The sequence below is a fragment of the Syngnathus typhle genome, linkage group LG10 (genome assembly GCF_033458585.1).
Source record: "Syngnathus typhle isolate RoL2023-S1 ecotype Sweden linkage group LG10, RoL_Styp_1.0, whole genome shotgun sequence".
Lineage (NCBI taxonomy): Eukaryota > Metazoa > Chordata > Actinopteri > Syngnathiformes > Syngnathidae > Syngnathus > Syngnathus typhle.
Window position 1 is genome coordinate 3,811,500 of NC_083747.1, and position 21,936 is coordinate 3,833,435.

Here is a 21,936-nt window from a genome sequence, read left to right on the forward strand (position 1 = left end):
GATGGGTATAAAATAATTGATATAATAGTTATACAATAATTTTTCAACAACAAAAAAAAATTAAAAAAACGTTTGAATTCAGCAAATAAAGTTTCTTTTATTTATTTTGTGATGATCTAATGACATTGGAATATCTCAAATTAGAAACCCCTCATTGTAATTTTGAATGGGACTGAAGGCTACTTTTGCAAAGGCTTCATGGTGAGAGCTATTTGAACATTTCTTTTAAAAAGAAAAATGGAATCAAGGTGAGCTGAACAGTTTCACCATGGACACACAAAATTCTGAAAGAAACAAACAAAGTCGGCCATCTTTTGATACCTTATACATGCAAATCTATTAATCAGCTGAATTCTCTACTTTGCAGCCGTCCCGCAATTAAATTCCCAGGAGGTTGTACAGTTCAGAACTTCAGATGCAAACATTTTATGAAAAACATTTTCAAACCTCAGAAGCAACTTGAGGCTACGTGTTTTATTTATTCATGTGACAACTGAGAATATTAAAAAGTGAAACGCGTGAGGCGCATCTGCGATGTAACCTTCAAGTGTTTTATTATCTTTACCTCTGTTATTTATTTTTGCTTCTTATTCAAATAATAATATGTTTCTGAAGACCTCCACATCCAGATTGCAAATGAACGCTTCTGGCCCGAAGCCACGCTAGCTAATTTACTAGCTAATACCTCGCTATATAGCGCGTACTCATAAAAACGTAATTGCCAGCCATCGCTTGAACAATGGAGGAGCTAAAGTGCCGGCAAAACGTTGGCGCTTGAATGCCGTGCTGGGGGGGGGGCAATCGAAATGGACAGTAAATTAGCCAAATTGTGTCACAATCCAGCAAATTCAGAACACCTCGTCTCACAGATGCAGAAAAGCGCCGCTAAGGTTTATTTGTTAATTTCACACTTGATGGGTGGGCACTCCAGAGAGCAGACAATTGTTTGCAAACTATTAAATAGTCTTTTTTTTTTTTTTTTACAATATGTCTATTTTGTGACCCAGAGTATCCAATTGGATGTGCAAATTTAGGAAGAGCAAGACGGAATCTTTATCTTTTTCGCCGAGACAGGAGATCAAACGGACTGTGTGAAATTTGGAGCGGCAATAATTAGCAGCTGTTACAACATCAAACCTCCTCATCTCATCTTTATCCTCTAGTTTAATTCCCAGATTTTTTTATTTTTTTTTGGGGTTGTTTTTGGCTCCATCTTCCAAGAGCTACCACCGCGAGCAGGATTGACCTCTATTTTTTTCCCTCGCCCTCCCCTCCGGAAAAACGAGGTAAACACGAAGATATGACTTGAGCTTGTTAATAAGTGTCATCCACGGTGAAGGAGTTCTGCTTTATAACAAAGAGCACACAAGAGAGCAACACTCTGGAGCCACGTGGAAATTAATCACAGCATTTTCTGTCATTGACTGATTAAATCATTTCCGAAGCCTTGAGATTTGCCTGCTGGCGTGTCGAAGCGTGTGTTTACGTGTGTTTACGTGTGTGTGCGTGTCCACGAGTTGATTTATGAAGGGGAGAGCGAATGGTTTTCTCTCTCAATCTCTCCTGTGAATTAATGAGGTATAAAAACTAAGGCTGGCACTCAGTCAAATAACTCGGAAGCCACCGAGAGCTTGCCGCAGGATAACGATTGGCAACACCGACGTGATTGTGTATACATAAAAAAAAAAAAAGAAGCCCCGCTGGTTACTGAGGCGACTCATCGACCTAAATTGGGACGTTAAAAAAAAAAAAAAAAGGCGTTCAACCTCTATTTTTGTTTGTGCTCTTCCAAGCCGTCTCTTTAATTCAAGCAGGTCAGCAACGCCGCATCCCCCCGAGGCTGGTGCTAAAGAAAAGGCACAAAAGGCACAATTAAAATTTGCATGCTCGTCTTAAACGAAAAATAGACACCATGATGACAAAAATTCTGAGAATGGCACTAAAAGGCTTCAGATGTTCATGGAACATTGTGCATTTGTGGTATATGTGTGTGTGTGAGAGAGACACTTGACATTTTCCTCAAAATGTGTTAGGCGAAAGCATAAAATAACAGGCTGCTATACTTCAATATTCTTCACATCTTTTTAATACAACTCTGCCAGTGGGAGGAAAGTTCTTTCTGAAATGAAAATGTAGTAGCTGGGTCAATATCATTATACAGTGCCTTTGGTGTTCTGATCTGAATCACTGTTATTCATCTTTTAAAAAAAAAGAAAAAAAAAAGAATAATGAATTCAACTTATAAGTGGTCAAACATTTGCACACTCACCAGCGCACCGATAAATCTGTTAAAATGTCGTTCTTTTTTATAGTCCATCAAAACTTATTAATGATTAATTTCCATCATGAATATTCAATTTTGATAATCATATTGAAGATTTTGCTGGTGTTCACCAGGTCATTACAATGTAGGACGAAGCCGCTCCCAAAATGGAAGTCGGCTCATGAATTTTCACCCACACTAGTCTAAACATGGTTTTCTGATTAATACTGCCTTTGTGGAATCTGAATTAAGCTGGAAAAAAAAATCCTTCAGTTTTTATCCAGCTCAGTGGGGGCGGCCATTTTGACCTGTCCTTGAAAATAAGTAGAGTGTGGTTTGTGAAAGTTTTTACCTGACCGGTAAAATACATTTTTAACTTATCAAAATTAGTCAATCTTTATCGCAACATGGTAAACTATCTGCAAAGCTCAATAGCGAAATCCCCATTCCTATTTCACAAAGTGAATTTAAATAGCGATCAATCACAAAGTGCACAAATAATGCTTAAGAGGTAAAAGTTATATGCGTGAAAAAAATGCTGTTTGATACTTTAAGCTTAATATTTTGAGGTACAGATCAAAGAGTAAAACACTTTTGTGTCAAGAGGCACTCCTACTGCTCCAAACAAAACGAGTTGCTCCGGGATGTTTAAAACTTTCATATCAAAAAAAGTCACGATGCAGAATACAAGACAAAGAATAACAAAACGCCTTGACGCTAAAGTACGCTAGCACATTTCTTGATTGTCTTGATATTGTTTTTTTTTTTTTTTTTTGCATAAGACTCTTCTTTTTCAGACTGCAAGTTGGATATTTTATAATGGATTTAAGGATTAGAGGAGGCCGTGGGCTCGGTGATACGCTTAAAATTTGCAGTTACCCAAGGACATGACAGGCGGCGTGCTACTTACACTTATTTGCACAAGTACACACACAAACACACAAGTGTAGATGGAGGTGTATTAGGGTTTAATAATCGTAAGACGCAACGCTCGTCGTAAGAAAGCATGGCTAATTCCGTGGTTATGTTATCTCAGAGAGACAGATGTCCCTAGCAAAGATTACAATATGGATTAGCGCACACACACACAAGCACACACACTGTGTCAATGCGGAAATCCATAAACACATTCAATCTTCAGAAAATAGACTGTGTCAAAATAATGATTTTTTTTTTTTTTTCCTCTCAAGGTCAATTTGGAGATGTAATGAGGTCTTGGAAGAATCCAAAAAGAACATTTGTTTTCACTCCCGTAAAGTTTCATTTGTAACACACCATTGACTTTGACTTTGGGATGTATCGATTGGAGGTTAAAATAAGATCATAAAAAATGCCGCAATAGGACTACTTTTGAGACAAATCCAAATGCAATTTAATGATCACCTTAAGCTTCACGGCAAGTATGAACCCATCACGTCAGTCAGCTACAAGGACGGCAAATCTTTGGCGAGGTCAAACGCACTGCATCCATTCAGACGGCTAATCCATCCAATGCAGGAAATGGTTTCTCAGCATATGCGAAAGGTCGCATGATTAATGGGGTCCCACTGTGGTTGTCAGAAGAACCCATGGGTCGCAAACCCAAGCCTTCATTTATGTCATTAATGCACGGTCACGGCCGGGATATCGCACAAATGATTGGCGTGCACTTCCTGCCTGTCAATGGTCAGCTAAGAAAATGGCCCCTTCTCCACTTAAATTTTTTTGTGGAGCTTTCCAGAGCGCTGCCACTCAAGAGCAACCGAGGAAGGGTCAGAAAGACAGATGCCCTTGGACGGAGGTAAAGCGTGACATTGAAAGGAAAGAGTTCAGACTAGAACGGCTCTTCAGCCTTGGAAGAGACTTTTTTTTGCCCTTCGTGGTGTAAAACTGTAAAAAAAAATGATCATATAGTGAAATAGATTATTAAAGTTTGAGATGATTTTTAGATTTAGGTAAAGATGGCAAATGATTGTCAGGGGCGGCACAAGGGGGTGGCCAGGGGTGAAATTTTACTGATCACGTACCCACAATGATTGGCCAAAGTAGATAGTATTAGCTTTGGCTAATATATTAGCATGTTGGATTGAGGGCATATTTTTATTTGGGCTACACCATTTTTTAACTCATTCACCGCCAATAGACGTCGATTCGTAACCGGGCTGGCAGTGAATAAGTTAAAAAAATCAATTCTCACTAGTAAGTCACCTTTAAAAATAAAAATGCAATCTGTGAAAATGCCAAGATGTTGTCGTTAGGATGCATTATGTGCTGAGAAGGATGAGAAGAATCTTGCAAAGACGTACAAAAGTAAAATCAAACCTGGGCTCCGAACCAACATTTAATGGGCTCTTCCTTGGCATACTTCCGAACTTTTGCAACGTCAAACAAATGTCAATGAAACAAATATATAACATGCTTGGAAAAGGTCCTAAAAAAGACAAGGACTGTAAAGACGGATTTTCCCTCGACCTCCCTCCCCTCTCATTTCCAATAAACTGTTTCAGTGTAAAAAGTCTCTTACTGTTTTCCTTTAAAACCTTCTAGTGGAGTAAACCTTTTTAATTAAGTCACCCACATGGACAGATCCCAAGCCACTATAAAAAACATGCTTGCGCTTTCAGCGAGAAGAAAACACCCCGCGGCTGTGTTGGCGTATTTGCGTGTGCGTGGTTGCTTTGTGCAACTGTCAGTGACTCATTTGCACTTAAAATACATGCATTACAAAACTGTTAATCCAGGATTTTTCTTCCTTCTATTCATCTCATCATGGTGGATTATTCTTATTATTTTTTAAAACATTGATTTTGCAATAATCTGGTGCTTAATAAGGACGGTGTTGTTGGTGACATTAATGCTGACAGTTTGGTCAGAGTACAAAAAAGAGCAAATTGTGGATGATAGCGGTTAACCTTGCTAGTTTAAGCAATATTAATTCATATTAATTGGAAAATATGCACATGTATCTACCCTCGAATACAATAGAAATACAAGTGATATAAAAACACTCAAATTTAACCTTTAAAATTTATAATAAAATTATTTTTTGGGAGCCTCGTTATAATTTTTTATCATACAACATGCTAGGCTATGTAGCACGTAAAATGAGACCGGCCGCTTTGCTGAAGTGAAATTAGTAACATAGTAATTATGAGATTTTTTTTAATGTGTTTTAATGCCAGTTGATCAAAATAAATTTTGACATGTTAGGTCAACATTATTATTATTATTATCATTATATATTTAAATTACTAAAAAAAAAAGACATGTGTCAAGTCCACATTGTAGTTAACTATAACAATTATTATTATTTATTTTGATATCATTATTTATTAGCATGTCACTGCTCTTGGTCCCAAGACCCCTATTCCAGCAAAGACTCAGGATAGAATCAAGCTAGCCAGTATAGTATAGTGTCTTTTCCCCGTGATTGAATGTGTGTCCTTGTGAAAAAAAGCGCATTCTCCCCTCTCAGGGAATTTATAAAAAAAAAAAAAACAGTGGTGGTGCTGATGCAGACGTACAGGTGAGAGAATGGCAAAGGATTTGGAGATTACCCCAGGCTTTGTGCGTCCACCATGGCCAACTCACAATAGGTCAGCTCAGAATAACTCGAAAGGGCTGACCGACCATGTTCAGTCACCCCTGGAGTCATTAATCACACAACTGTGCAGATGAGGCGGCACAGGAGCTTCCACACACACACAGACACACACACACGGAAAAGGCCGACACACCAGAGCTTGTTGTAATTATGCAGCCAAATGCTGGATGACAGCCTCGCTGCAGGTAGTCGGTCCTTCAAGCTTGCACTCCTGCAGCATTATCAAACACTCGAAGCCACACACACACACACATCAACAAAAACAGCATTGCAAAAAGCCTCAACACTCCTAACAACACATCACATCTCATTAGGTGTTGATAAAACGTATCACACATCTGAAACTCAGATCTGTGCATTTCCTCTCCAGCTTTATTTGACATCTCCTTCGTCACACAGCATTGGAGCAGCGCATCCCAACCTTCATATTCCAAAACAGGTTGTTCAGCTTGCAGCCAGAACATAATCAGGACCGCCATCTCAGATAACGTTCCCGTTTAGCGGTTATGGAATCCTTCAAAGAGGATTCACGGGCGCGGGGGTATGTTTGGGTGTGTGATATGCATATGAAATGGTCTGTAGGGGATATGAAATGGGTTTGGTCGAACACTTGGCAAAGTTTGGAATTAAGATGTAGGTTTTTAGATCATCATCACCCTCTTTTGTATGGGCAACACGTTCCAGTGATCACACGATTTGCTGTATAATCACAGAAAAATGTCAGAATTCCAAATGTTCCAAAAAAATCTATTATGGTTATTTGTTGGCATTTCATTTAATTGAATTAGAGTGTATATATTGCTAAACTGAAACAGTTTTGACAAAATTCTTCAAGCAAAAAGTCTGATTTGTATCTCGTCCGTGTCTGTTTTAGCAAAGCAGCCCCAGGTGTGTTTGTCTAGATCACATTTCAAGACCAATTTGAGCAAAAAATTACAAAAAGGTCACAGGCTTCTTTTTTTTTACATCGTGGTTATATGACTCAAACATCAATTCAGATTTTTTTTCTACTTCGCTCTTTTTTGGGGAGAACAGAACGTACTGAAAAATGAAACAGTCTGCATTCATTCGGAGGTCAAATCAAGTTCAACTGTCTGAGTTTATTTTAGTTTCATCCTAAAATTTCCCCCCACAAACCCGTTATATTTCACTTCTTGCGCGTACTTTATATTCCCGTATAGCGCGAGTGAGCTATCGTGTTAAACGGCTGCTGATTGGCATCCGCTATGACAAACTGTGAATCATTTAAATCCGCTTGTGACCTCTTTAGTGACACAACTGTCACTTTGGTATTAAAGCCGCACTTTCAATGGAAACTGCTTCATTCTCTGACCTTAGAAAATTTGTGCATGCCAAGCGTAACCAAATGTGACCACTTTCTCAATTTCATGGGTCAAATGTTGCTAATGCTATCACCGTTTTGGGTTTTCAGGCCACTTTGACAAACTAATTTATAAAAAAAAAAAAAAGAAAAGGCTTTACAAGATTGTTGAAGAAAAATACATGTCCCGTTGAATCAACAGTTCAACAGATGTGACCTTTGACCAATCAAAAGGCACTAACGAGTAATTCAAAAGAACAATTGGGCATCACATGTAGCTACCAAAAAAGGGGGGCGTCGTCAGTATTCCATAGGTGTATCCTCCTTATCTTCCTCCTCGTCACTAGCTGGCTCATAGTCGTCATCGACCCCGACTTGAGCTTCTTCGCCCTCCAACTCTCCTCCCAGCTCACCCAGCAGCTGCTCCACGTGCTCCAACATGGGTTGGTCGTCACAGCCGAGCTTGCTGTGCAGCTGCAAATCACAAAAAAAAAATAAGGGGATAAAATAAATAAGAGAGAGTGAAGGAAAGAAGGTCCAGATATTCTTGCGGATGTGATTTAATTTGCCAAATTTAAACAGCTAGGACAAAAAGATAAAAAACGATTTTTTGATCATTGCAATAACATATTTCTTCTAAAAACTCCAGTCAGGTCCACTCCTGTGATGTCATTTCCTTCCTTGATTAAGTCTTTGTGTCATTCAATTTCCATGCTCTCACACTGGGTCACTGAATTTCACAGTGCAACATTAAGATGTCAACAAACAACCACTTGGAGCAAAGGGAAGTGTGCAGCTCGGGTGTTTTAAGTCTCTAAGTGCCAGTTCGGACGCTTGAATTATCCGGGAGCAGCTTGCAGGCTGTCAGCGAAGCCCGGCACAGCTCGCAAAATGCTGGTAAACTGTTTTTTTTCTCCTTCATTTGGCAAATTAGCTTCTTTGTTGGAACACTTGGTTACACAAAGAGTGGGAAAAGAACATCTTCCGACTGCTGCTGCATGCGGTCTACAATGTGCAGGCTCAACATAAATGAGCATACCTCAACAAATACAATTAAAAAAAAAAAAAACTATTAAATTATATAGCTTAGTAACAGATATTTTTTTTTTTACAATACCCCAAAAATTCTTCAAAAATTTTATAATCACAAATTAATGATCCATAGTCTTTTTGATTCATGATTCATAGTCTTCAGCGGGCCACTTATTTCATGACACAATGTTTCGGGCCAGTTTAAATTTAGGAATTTGGTCCATATATAAGGCGTACCGGACTATAAGGCCCACTGTCGGCTTTTGAGAAAGTTTGAGGTTTTTAGGTGCGCCTTATAGTCCGGAAAATACGGTATTTGGAATGGCACCTGGCATAGTTTTGGGGGGGGCAGTGCCCCTGCGGCCCCCACTCTAGGAGGGCTACCTATACACACCAATGAAAAAAACAAACAAAATTCCAACCACAGGTAAATCGAACCATCCCCCCAAATTATTCTAATCTTCACTGAAAACGGATAAAATAATAACCCCAAACACTTGGAGCTTCTAAGCGCATATGCGACACCCTATCAAATGTGCTATCTCAATGAAATATTGCAGGCAAGAGCCCAAAAAGTTCCCTACGCAGCCAGCAGATTTATCTCTGTAAAATACTCCGCTTGTGTGTAATTACTGAACTCAAAGGGAGAGCGGGGTGATAAAACTGCTTCCCCTGCCACTGAGGACAGGAAGCATAGAGCTGTAATTCTCAGCGTGCAAATGCAGAGTAAGCAGAGTGGCTGCAGAAAGATTTACGCTAACAACCCCCCCCCCCTTCTTTTTTTTTTAAGAGAGACACAAAACTAAAGAGAAGTTGTAATGGCGCATAATAAAAAAGAGTAGCTAGTATACAAGTGTAGGGTCACGAGTCCAGAAGAGAGGAGACAATTGTGTGTGACTGTCTTGCAAAAGCAGGCGGGCTCCCAGCAACATCCTGACACGCACTGTCAAGGGAACTCATTTGGAGCGTAACAATGTGCACTTGCAGCATGTGTGTGTGTGCGTGTGTGTATTTAAGAGGATGCTTTCTCCGCAGATTGGGGCTCCTAAGGGGCAGAAAAAAAAAAAAAGAAGACAGGGGGAAATGCATGATCCAGCCACAAGGTTTAACACACTTCTACCTTTTCAGCCACCTTAGCGCCACATCACACACTCAACACAATGGGGAGATAAAAAAAAAAAAAAACACACGCATTGATTGGCATTCTCAACTCCTCGGAGATGTCTATCGCCTCCGAATAAAAGTTGGCGGCGCTCACAGCCACTGGGGCTCGATAGAATGAATAATTGCATCTTGCTGCCTTCAGGGCTGAGTCTTACTCATTTTATTTCACAGGTTGCATGGAGGACAAAAGTAGTGGAGTGGCTCATTCGTAATCCAGAAGGTTGAATATGACGGCGAGGAGTTTGTTTATGGCAGCCCCGTGTCAAAAAAGTACGGCGGGGGAGTCGTACACGTCAAAAAAATACGTCATGAAAAAGAAATATAATCATAAGGAACAAAGCAAGCTGAGGATTTTTTGTCTTGGTTTGTGTGTCACTATTGGTCAGATATTCATTTGTGTGGACCGGGAAGAAATATCGATAAATTAGTTTGACTAAAAGTAGCTATTGATTAGGTGGGGGGTGGGGGGATGCAAGAGCAGTTGAGTCGCAATGCGATATGTCAGCGATTGGAGTCGAAGTGAAAATCAATTGTGTGCTCGATTTAAAAGCGTCAAAATCCACAAATATTATTCATTTACATTTTAGGACTGGTTGGCTTTGAGAAAAAAGAAGCTGCTAGGCAACACTTGAGAGGAGCGCTGCTGAGTCGAGTGAAATGAAACCGAGAAATGGTTTCAAAGATCACACTTGATTTGAACAAGTCCCAAGTAGAAAAAAAAAAATGGCAGTCGATAGGCCATTAACATCAACAATTTCCTTTTTTCAAAGTCACTTTTAAACACTTTAAGGGATTTTCTACTCAAATTTCTACTAACAAAAAAAATTAGACGAAAAATGTTTTCTTTTTACACTGGAAGACAGTTAAGTTTTTTGCAAGCAATTGTTTTACCCCAAACCAAATTCATTTAATTCCCATTATGTCTGATGGGGAAAACAACTGGCGTAATAAGTCGTGTTCGACCTTGGCTGTTTTCAGATTAATAGCTCCGTCTCATGGACTAAATTGCTGTATTAAACTTCCAAGCACTCAAATTGAAATATTTATATAGTAGTTCTCAACATGCCCTATATAACGTAGCGAAGAAAAAAAAAATTTGAAGGATTTAAGTTGAAAAGAAAGCAATTCTTTGTGCAGTTACTTCCCACGTATTTCAATTTCATTATGACAACCGCAAGTGTGGTATTGCATTGACAATTCATTTCAGACTCACCTTGGCCATGACTATGACAATCTCACAAAACTCCCTATTAAAGCGCACAACGACCATTTTTTTTCCATTGCATCGATTGCGTGCACAAACCATTTCGGCTCTATTGTGACCAAATATTGCGTAAAAAAACAAGCTGAAATACCCACATATTTACTTCAGTCCCATTTTTGTTGGAGAAACTTATTAAAGTTTAATGACATGAGCCCACCATGGTCCAAGCCTCCCCACAATCCACACAGCAACATCAAATAGTAAAACCTCCGTTTGCCCCATTTGCTTTTGTAGTTTCAAGTATATATTCATCTATTCCTATCGTCCCTCCGTGAATGCATAGCAGATCCTCCCGCTGGAATCTTAGCTCCATCCGACTGAGACTCAAATTCCATTTCACGTCGGCTTGAGATCATGTGCGCCATCGTGACTCCTTTCCACCCACGCAACAAAACGTGCACACCGACACGTCGGCATCACGATCTGTTTCTTTCGTTGTTATCCTCCCTGCTTCTGCCCGACTGTCGCTTGGTTTATTCTCTTCACCATCAATACTTTTTTTTTGGAGGGGATATTTGTGTATCGTAACATAGCTTGGCAAACACAAATGTGATGTTTATGAGTCACCTTCTTAGCATTAGTCAAATGCATTCGGGCCGTCTCCTTGAGCGCTGACCTCTCTTCTTCCTCCACGTCGGTGAGTTGTCTCCCGTCTTTTTCTTGCTGCTCTTTGGCTCTCTCTAACTGCAGGTAGCAAACCCAGCCGGAGAGATACCACACCTGGGAAACACATGAGGGGAGGAGTGGGGGGGGGTGTTTTTTATTTGAGAAAACAGAAGGGGGATTGCAATTTGATTATTTTCACTATGTTGCCTGACTTGCAATGCTCACTGGGGCCCACATTTGCTGATGCTACTTCTGTAAACAAAAAGTGCAACAGCTATGAAATAATAGCACCAAAAAAAAAATAATAATAATGCATTACAATGCAAATAAATTTCCCTCGGGACAATAACTGAGCTGTAATGAAAATCATCAGGTTGACTTTTGCCGGAGTAAAAAAAAAAAAAAAAAAGTTTAGAATCTATCATTTTCAATCATTATTAGCTAGTCCCAATACGGATTATAAAATTGCAGCATTGGTGTTCTATCTTTATTTAGAGCCATATTAAAAACTATAACAAAATAATGATAGAATATAATAGAACAGGACTGACGAGGTGATGCAGGGTTGCTATGGAAATGGCAAAGATTTGCCATCAATGTAAAAATCAAGGTCAAAGTATCACATGGCACTTTTTTTTAAATACTAATTTCTAAAGGAGCATCATTATACTAACGACAGAAGCACAACAAAACGATTTGACGAGCAATTAGAAATATACAGAAAGTGTCAAATAATGAGAGAGGCGGTTACTGTCGGCGATTCACGGAAACACAAAGGCGAGAAAATCGACGGAAAATGTTGACGTTGCCTTAAAAAGTATGATTTATGTGTTCAGGGAGAGCCAAGAAGAACTTTCACATTGACGGCACCTGTCATTTTCTCCCGCAATCCGGCTTCACGCTACTTTTCAATTAAAATGCTTTTATTTGGTTTGAATTATGCTTAGTTGAGAAAAAAGAAAAAAAAAAAACGATATCGTGACAATTATAACAAACTGCGCTCGGAGTGATTTGGTGAAATGGCCAGCTGCTGACTTTAATATAATTATTTACATAGTAAATATCCATTCTCTTTTTTTTTTGTATATCAGTTTAACGCAAAATTTGAACAAACCCTCAAAGTGCGACTTGTGTTGTGCTTACACAAAATAAAAATAAAAAATAAAAATCGACATTCCACGAGGGTCTCCAAGCTTCTGTTGTAATCAGACTCCCATTTCCGTTTGGATTAATCAAGCGGAAACTTCCACTGCCAAGAATCGGTGAGGAAGATGACACTTATTACACTTTGTTATATTTCAGCAAAATCTGGGAAGCTGACAAAATTGGAGTGAATAATAATATGTATGTAATATGGACTGTGTCGTGACACTATCTATACTTTGTAGAAATCTGATTATTATTCCGTGATTACTGACGACGAGGCAGAAGCAGCTTCTTCCCACATAAAAAAGAAATAAAAAAAAAATCGAGCTGTGTTGAAATGAGATTTGTGGGCTGATCATGTAACAATCAGTTGAAAGAAAACTATGTAAATAGTAATCACAAGAGTCTTTTCCACCTCTCTATGAACTTGGAGGCATGCCAAAGATCAACAAAGCATTCTGAAACAAATATTAGCATGATTCAATGGAGTCAAAAGCAGATGGTGCGGATTTCCTTGGCCACTTTGCTAACAAACACATGACGAATTTGGAATGATTGTAAAATATGCTGAGTGGGAAGCTTCAAGTTAAACCCCCTGCAGCCACACTCACCAGAAGATCAGCAGTGCTGGATAAAAAGATGGCAGTGCCAGCAGGATTTCATTTCTAATCAAGGAACCATTTCCTGACAAGGAAGACCCCCGAAGAAGAATTGCTTTTGTTGCACGGGGGGGGGGACATAAAGGCTGTTCTGAAACCCGACTAAATTTTTGATTTGTTCAAATATCGCAGCTTTATTAAAAATGAAGACGACGGATTTACGGTCAGGAAGAATTTACAAATACAATTGTTATGATTGGGCGTTATTACGTAACGTGTTATTTGTGTGAATTTTAGTCAATTTAAAAAAAAAAAAAAAATTATATATATTTGTTATATAATATATATATATTTTGTTATATAATATATATATATATATATATATATATATATATATATATATATATATATATATATATATATATATATATATATATATATATATATATATATTTAGTTGAAAATTTGGGGACATTTTAGTCCATTTTTTTAGGAAATTGTAATTTTGAGAACCACTTACATAATAAAAAAAAGGCAATAATTTCACGGAATATTTTTCAGCCATGATAAGTAACGCACACAATCATAAAACACTTTCAAGATTTAACAAAAAAAAAAAAACAATCTCAAGCAGAAAACAAAGAAGGCAGCCAAGCAAGCTAATTATGACTTTCATAAGCTCTCCTTTCCCCTTCCACAATCCAAGACAAAGACGCACGCAATTCAATTGAATAAATGCCGCGTCTGTCAATCAAACCGCTCGTCGCTTCAAAGCCGAGGCCCGTCTTAACTCCCATACGGCACCGCCAAAGAAACAACAAGAGATTCATGAATCAACTCAACACCTTTGAAACATGGGAGGAACAATAACGTCTCCAGCTTTCTGACAAGCCACATTGAAAGACGCTAAGAACTTTAGCATTAAAACCGGCGCGTCGGCATTTGCAAATGGCCAAATGCCCACGACGTCACCGCTAAATCTCCAAGTTAGACAGTTCAGCCCCCCTGATGACTGCTCTCAATCTGTCAGCCGAGGCTTTGCGTTTGTTTGTGTGGGAGGAAGAGCCCGAGGGGAGAGTGTGGGAGACACACGGTGCTGCTCTTTGACACACCTTCGCTTTCTCTGCTCCTCACCGTGGGGATTTCAAGTGCGGAGGGACTACGAGAGCGAATCAAAATACTGCCACTCATTCCCCCTCGCTAATAAACCTGCAGTTTCAAACTCAGGGGAAAAAAAAAAAGATGTTTGTACGAGACCACAGCGACTCATTTAAAGTCTCCTCACAATGTTTATATATAATAAGACAAAAACGACGCAATTTTCCGTCCTTCTTGATATTTCGGCTCAATTGCTCCAAACAGCAGTCAATATGGACAGCCGAGCGGCAAAGTGAACTGCAATTTCGACTCGGCTGCAAAACACAAGTGGAGTGACTCCCGATAGCGTCGCCCGCCTCTGCCGAAAAGGTAATGTTTGCTCTGCGGGTGGTTTGTCTGTCTGCTTGACGGCTGACTGTTGAGGGGAAGGCGGGGGGGAAACAATCAAATGGAGGAGTGCGGCGTGGAACAAAATAGGAGAACAATTTGGGTGTTTTAGAAGAACAGATTGCACTAGCCACGATAGTTTGGATTTTCCAATAAGGAAAAAAATAAATTATAGGAATAAAAAAACAAAATGCACGCCTTATTTTGCAAAATTCTTGTCAAAGCCGTTCAACACACAAATTGCTTTTGCTGTGAGAGGAGAATGATAAATGTGGACCAAACTGAAAAATGTTGTCACGGTTACTAAAGAATGAACTTGGAGGAATAAATATTTGGAACATTATTCCTCAATGAAAGCTTTGGCAGATCCTCATCGAGTTCGATTACCTGAACGACTTCGTCGTCCTCTTCCAGGAGCCCCTCGAGTACTTCTACAGCCAACTGAGCACAGAGAAAAATAAAACGAGACGCGGTTAGAATGGAAAGTTGCGAACGAACTTTACAAAAACAGAAAAAAAAAAAAATTCCCTCCAGCAGAAACACACAAACTGTTGAATGTCCTCAACAGTCAGATCAATCAGTGTGATCTGAGGATCCGATCGGCATCTGGGCCTGATATAGACGAGGCTGTAGATACAAAAACAAGACAGCGGGCATCGCCATCGACAGACACGCTCAGCAGTGCTTATTGCGCAATCAATAGGCACTTCAGCCGCTCCACCCGATAGCCTTTTTAATCTATTTAATGACATTTGGAGTCAATCCACTGGCCGTCTCGCCACTGATAAATCCAAACAGCAACGTGAGCCCGACTCTCCCCACTTAAGCATATTTTTCAGAATTTTTTCGGCGCCCCTTTGAGCTATGAAAGGCGTCGAATGTTAGCTGACCTTTTGCTGGAGGGCGTCTTTGTTTGGGTCAATTGCTGCGGGGAGGTTCTATTACCAAAAAAGGAGCCGGGGACTCAGGTAGGCTGTGTTTGTTTTGCTCTCGCTCTCTTCCTGTGGATCGAGCGCTTGTGCTGTATGCGCTTGAGAGGGCCCCCGGGTGATGATTTATTGATTTTTGTCAACTTGAGGTTGGAGGGGACTGTTAGCCAATCACCCGTGGTGAAGGGCAAGAATAAAAGGCTGGCATAGTTGAGAGCGCCGGCGCGCACGCACGACACACGAGCTTCTTGTTATGGCCAGTCGGATTCCGACAGCTTTCCTCTTTGGCGTTCTCTTTTCATTAATGGTGCGAAATTCCGGAGGCAATCAAGAGGTCCGCTGCCAGGATGCACAGAGGGAGAGACGGCTTAATTGAGAATATCGTTAGGAAGTGTGCAAATGCCCATTTTGGTTGGACCAATTATCGGATGCCGCCTTTGATTAATTGATGTCTAATTAAAAATAGCCAAACAAAAACATTTCATCCCAGAAGATGATAGATGGATTCTCGCCCAGATTGGGAAATAACGGTGTCGTTATTTCACCGTCGCATTAATTTGAGGTGGCCTTAGACGAAGCGTTCTTTTTCTTTTTTCTTTTTTTTAAGAGCAACAAAAATAGAACAAGAGATATCCGGGAGCTATGATAAGCGAGCGGCGATAACCGTTCTATCATGGCCGAGTGCCGAGCTTCCTAACTACATTGGTCAACCCTGGGGGCCCCGTGATTAAAGATTCAGATCTTCTTAAGCTGCTTCACACTAAACAACAACAAGCAAGAAGATTAATACATCCGCATCGCTATGGGGGGGGAGCTTGCTGAAAAGATGGGGCGAAAGGAGGAAACACAAAAAAGTGGTCAGCAAAGATAAATGCGCACGCCTCAAAGTCGCTACGTAGCTCTGACCTCTTTATTTCAGCGCCTTTATGTTCATGAAAAAAAAAAAAAAAATCATCAGTAGCAGAGGAAGCCATTTTTAATATCATTTTGAGTAATCGGGAGGCAATTTGGTTTAACGGAAGCATTTTAGCGGCGTGTAGCAACGGGGGGGGCGTGAAAGACGAATCGCTCGGCGAGCAAAGTTTGTAACACGTGAACACTCGTACGCACAAAGAGTAACGCTGAAGTAAATAAACGTCGGCAGGTGGAATTCGTTCGAAAGCTACATTTTGGAGCAAAAAATGTCAACAACCGCCACAAATGCTAAATTAGTTAGCTTCACTTTAAGACTCGATATTAAAACAAAATGATATTCAATCCACTCATAATAGCAAAATATAATAATATAAATAATGTAATATAATAATATAATGACAAAAAAATGTAAATAAGCGTGACATGCTAAATTAGTTAGCTTCACTTTTCGACTTGATATTAAAATAAAATGATATCAATCCACTCATAATACCAAGTGTCTTTTTATAAAATTTAGGAGATTAAAATAATTATCATTGAGAGAATGTCGCTTTATTTGTTTGTTTTGGCAAAGCCTTCATTCACTCCTGTTCCAAGTCACACATTAGCGGAAAGCCAAACTGGATCCATCAGACGAAGAGCTCAACACAAACAGGTGTTTTTTCCCTCAACACCGTTGCTCTTCCAAAACGCACCGTGCTTATCTGGCGAACATACCCGTGAATATTTCAAAGCGTTGGCATTGTTCCGCAAAAAACACATGATGGCGGATAACACGGACAAATGGTCAGTTTCTGGCAACAAGCAAGAGAGATTGCCTTCAAACTCAAAACTTTCCTGACAAAAGTTTTGCGAGTGTTGTGTGTTCACATTTGATCCGGATTAGCCTTGGACTGGGCGAAGACGGACAATAGAAGATTTCCGCCGCGAGCTTCCAAATTACGAAATAGATGGCAAAACAAAAATGCCGCACGGGAGGTGTGAATGAATATAAATGCATACGTTGCTCACGCAGCAAAACGCTGATGTTATTATTTATGAAGCAGTCACAAATGTCTGCGGCTGGTGACAACGACAGCCGGATGAAGACAAATGACATGTCACAAACTGTGAACTGAGACGATGTCATTTTGCTTCCACACCTGACAGCCCCCCCCATCCTCCTCCCCCTCCCACCCCCGCCTCATGTAATAACCGTAAAGCTATAAACAAGCGTGAGCGAAATTAGTCAGTGGATCAGAAAAGAAAATAGCCAAAGCGCTGCGAGCGTGGCGGAAATCACAGAGACTGACTTCAAAACACTAATGAGCGTGAGGTTCTGCACTGAACCGACAAGCGTTTAGCCTGCAAAAAAATTAATACGAGAAATTGATGAGTGATTAAGCGAGCAAGTGCGCCGTAGTAACGATATCATGGCAGCAACACATTCCAGCTTCATTTACACCCCCACTGAGCGAGACTCATTAAGGCGCGTGCGGCTAACATGGGCACCAGGTAGCTTGTTATTAGACCCTGCTAGTGATGAGACATTGTGATTTCCGAGGAAGAAGTAACAAATTATGTGTACGGTCAGCAGCCTTGTATTGATCCCCCCCCCCCCAAAAAGTGGGTGATTTCTGCACTGTTAAATAAATTAAAATAGATAAATTAATTAATTAATTAATTAAAAATTGTTATTAGCTCGTGCTAGTGATGATGAGACATTGTGATTTCCGAGGAAGAAGTAACAAATTATGTGTACGGTCAGAAGTGAGTACGAAATTAGCAGCCCTGCATTGATTAAAAAAAAAAAAAAATTAAAAAAAAATCAAAAAAAGTTGGTGACTTCTGCTCCGTTAAATAATAAAAATAATTAAAAAAAAAAAAAAAGAAAGCCAACTCAGTAAATTGTTTTGGAGCATACCATTGCGGCACTAATTCCCCCTCCCATAAATGAAATAAATAAAATGTTCGAAGCGTGTGATGGCAGTTGGCCCCCAGTTTGCATCACCCCCAGTTACAACTCAACTGGAGTTTTCGGCCAGCTTGTTGTGTTTCAATCCGACTGACATTGTAAATAATTGTTCGACCTTGGTGGAGCTCTTTGCTCGACCGAGTACCGCTCTGGATTTTCTAACTTCTTTCTCTCCTCCAGCATTGGCCCACATGGCAAATACCAGTCTTCAATTATTGACACGGGACTCTGGAGGGGATAAAGACCAGCCATGACCTTGCCACCTACCAAGCTATTCACTTGAAAGCAAAAGTGCTTTGGCTCCCTCCTGCCACTAAAACCCAAACGGGGCGACAACCAGAGCAGCAACATTTAAGCTCGGCACACATCTTTTTTTTTACCTCGTACTCCTCGCCTTCGACTAGAAGCTTGGCTGTGGTGATGCGGGATTCATACGGCGGGATCTGCAGACAGAAAAAAATAAAAAAAGGAGAATATTGCAACGTCTACGCTGAACATTTACACAAGCACAAATCCTGCACAATGTCCGACCGATAATGGCAGGATCCAATTTCAAGGTACGGGACGTTCTGCGGTTAATCACAGCGAAGATGACAGCGGTCCGAATGTGGATAAAGCTGCTGCGGAAGATAAGGGACACAATGATGGCGCCATTGTGGGATTGTTGCATCATGAGCACATTTGCTCCATTTATGTATGCAGGTCATATATGGAATTTTCTCAAATCTCATCATCTGGAATCATTATTCTACTTTTGCCTTTATTTGCACCCTCCTCACATAATGTCGCTTCCACATTTTGATTATCCCTTTTTCTCATTATCTTCTACTTTGTATCCCTTGTGGGTATTTGTGCCGGCGGCAAAGCGCTCCTTTTAGGCCGCATTGTTTTTATAAATAAAAGCGAGGCATAAAAGCGTCGGCTGGTGACAAGAGACACTCCAACTCACCTGCGCTTCATCTTCTAGGCTGGAGGATGCTTCCGTCTGTTTCTGGGCAGGCAGCCACAATTTGACACTCTTCAACAAGTATTCTTTGCCTTCCTGAAGACGCCACAAGATTGAAATTGAAGGATGCTAATCGCTCATTATATAAACATGTGAGTTGCTATCATTGTTGAATGAGTCTGCCATCTTTATCATATTAATTAAAATCCACAAAGTGGTTTCTGGTAGAGGCATCAAAAACCTGTTAATGGAGCTAGCCTGCCCCCTAGAGGATATCAACTGCTATTTCAGATGCAATTCCGGCAAACCTTTAAAAAAATGTGTTGACGGTCTAAGATTTTCTTTTCCAACACAAACATGACCTGAGCCCAATGAAACATCATTAAGATATTTAAAATGTATTTTTAAGCATAATCCAAGGGTTTGATATTATTCCAGGAATTCAGTGAATTCAGAATAAAAACGAAATTACTTTTCTGCACCGCATAGTCATGTCCACATTTGTGCAAATATTATTTTGCAGTAATGTGACATGAACATGCAAAAGCGTGACTAAATCCACTCCAATGGATGGGTTCCACTTTCTTTTTATTATTAATGTGAAATTAAAATGTCAACAAGAGAAAGGTGTGTAGAAAGGTCGGGAGGACCCTTCATTAGCATTTAATTAAATGCAAATTCAAAATAATTTTAGCACCACATAGAAAAGACATTTCCAGTAAAGGTCAGCCTGTGACCTTTCAATTGATATGTTGGACTGTCTCTAACTGATTTTGCAAGAAATTCTTCGAAAGTGGAAGAGAATTAGAAAGTAACTTGCTCAATCGAGCTATCAAGTTATGAATTTCTTACGCTGATTATTTGAAATTCATGGCTGACAGAACAGGAAAAAGTCATTTTTGAAAACAAATTGAATGACTTTTCAGAGGACATTTTGTCTTCATCCGAATTAGCTGCTCCTGATTACCTCTCTCAATTACATGACTTCAAAGATCTCGATAATTAGCATGCCCATCCACATGACCTGCTGTGTGCTCGCTCAAGTGATAATTCAACTGTCCGTCTGCTGATTGATGGCATACGATTCAATTTGCTGAGAATAATTAACTCACCAAATTCTTACTTTAATATGCTGAGCGTGTATGACCTGACCTGATTTTTCTCCGTGCTGAACAAGTAGCTGGCCATGAGCTGGAGGGCTTCAGGGTTGCTAGAGTGATACTGCAACGCTTTCTCAATGAACTCTCTGCACTTATCAGCGGCTCCCTCCTCCATGCTGCGCACGCATCCACAAATCTCAACTCATTAAAAAAAAAATGGAGGGATGAGGAGACCTTGGTCCAATTTAGTCATATTATGTTCTCACTTACCAGAGATCGGTTAGATAAAGTTCAGCGATGGAGCAGTAGGCCGTGCTAACATCCTTCATCGTCGGGAGGTCAGAATCCTCATCGACGGACGTGGCAGCTTCCGCCTGGGCCTGTTAAAAATCACATTTTAACAAAATATGTATTAAGTATGTTCTGACCAAATACATAATTTACGACAGCTCTCAACAACCATCACGTCAGATTATATTTAGGTAAAGCAATACTTTTGCACCACAGCACCCCCTTGCGGCAGAAATGTAGAATGTACCGGAATCTGGGTAATGATAAATGGATGAAGGGAATGAATAGATGATAAATGGATAAAATAGATAGATCAATGGACAGACCGGTTGATTTAATATGTATTTTAATCAGCGTGCACTCACTGTGGTCTGTGCTTGTTCGTCCAATGCGGAGAGCAAGATTTGTGTTCCTTTGGAGTAGTAGCCAACAGCTTCCTGACCTGTGTGGAGCTGTCCCAGGTACATATACTTACTGTGACCTACATCTGGGCTGAGCTCCACAGCCCGCAGAAAAACGTGCATGATCAGTCAAGGAAGCTCCAGGAACAAGTAGAAAAAAGATGAAACCCACAGTAAAGGATATTTCTTTAGCTTTCTCGGTGTTTCCAAGCTCTAAGGAGATGTGTCCCAGCATGTCAAGAACTTGGAGGTTTGTGGACTCCACATCCAGGGCACGCTGACAGTAGAGTCCAGCCATCTCAAAGTCAAAACTGTCCATGCATTCTTCAGTCTGTACAACATAGGAAGGCATGATCAAAGGAACATGGAGAAAACAGTTTATGTTAAGGTTGTTGTGTTCTGTCAGTTGCTGTGCAGTAACCTTTTCTAGTAATTGGTCAACAGAGTACTTGGCAGCTGTTTTCTTCTTTGCCTTTTCATGCATTCTCACTTTCATCCTCTCCTGAGGTGTCAAGCCCACTATGCCGGTATCTAGAGTTGTAAAATGGAGGTACATCAAGTTTGGTGATTTTTTTTTTTCATGGTAATAACAGGACATCATCCGATTATAGTAATCACTACCTTACCATTGCTTGGTTGATTTTCTTTCTTCTTTGCTTTGTTTTTCTTTTTAGCCTTTGCCTGCCCTCCCATAATTAGGAATACGATGCCTTATGTTTCAACAATTTGGACTGTAAGAGCAGATTCTCCAACAAAACACATGGAAAGCCGATGCATAAAAACTTTACGTGATGCGCATGCGCAAAGCGAAGACTTCCTGATAGCTACGGAAGTTCACATTAGACAAATTTAACAGATTTATGCCATGCGTTACGAAACAACTACTGATTGTCGTCCCAAATATAACTGGTCGTGAATGTATTTCCAACCTCATTAT

The 21,936-nt window shown here is 40.1% G+C and overlaps 1 protein-coding gene across 3 annotated transcripts; it reads right to left on the minus strand.

Moving 5' to 3' along the window:
* Nucleotides 1-77: 77 nt before the first annotated feature.
* Nucleotides 78-21,813, minus strand: si:dkey-12j5.1 (uncharacterized). Of its 3 annotated transcripts, XM_061289267.1 has the most exons (12): nt 21,626-21,813; nt 21,421-21,530; nt 21,184-21,330; nt 20,964-21,116; nt 20,578-20,687; nt 20,360-20,483; nt 19,211-19,303; nt 18,642-18,707; nt 14,851-14,904; nt 11,195-11,347; nt 7,450-7,641; nt 78-1,846 (listed from the first exon to the last, which is right to left on the minus strand). In XM_061289267.1, exons 1-11 carry the CDS (start codon nt 21,690-21,692, stop codon nt 7,468-7,470), a joined length of 1,251 nt encoding a protein of 416 aa, XP_061145251.1. In that variant the 5' UTR covers nt 21,693-21,813; the 3' UTR covers nt 78-1,846; nt 7,450-7,467. The 3 variants fall into 3 exon arrangements, with proteins under 3 accessions (XP_061145251.1, XP_061145252.1, XP_061145250.1); XM_061289268.1 differs by lacking the exon at nt 78-1,846 and having other exon boundaries at nt 6,603-7,641; nt 18,642-18,704; XM_061289266.1 differs by lacking the exon at nt 78-1,846 and having other exon boundaries at nt 6,603-7,641.
* Nucleotides 21,814-21,936: the final 123 nt, after the last annotated feature.

Excerpts from the sequence above, each read along its gene's own strand:
- si:dkey-12j5.1 (XM_061289267.1), bottom strand. The coding sequence starts at position 21,692 with ATGGGAGGGCAGGCAAAGGCTAAAAAGAAAAACAAAGCAAAGAAGAAA. Across the intron at positions 21,531-21,625 it reads AGAAAATCAACCAAGCAATG|ATACCGGCATAGTGGGCTTG; the intron begins GTAAGGTAGTGA and ends TTACAACTCTAG. Across the intron at positions 21,331-21,420 it reads TTGACCAATTACTAGAAAAG|ACTGAAGAATGCATGGACAG; the intron begins GTTACTGCACAG and ends TATGTTGTACAG.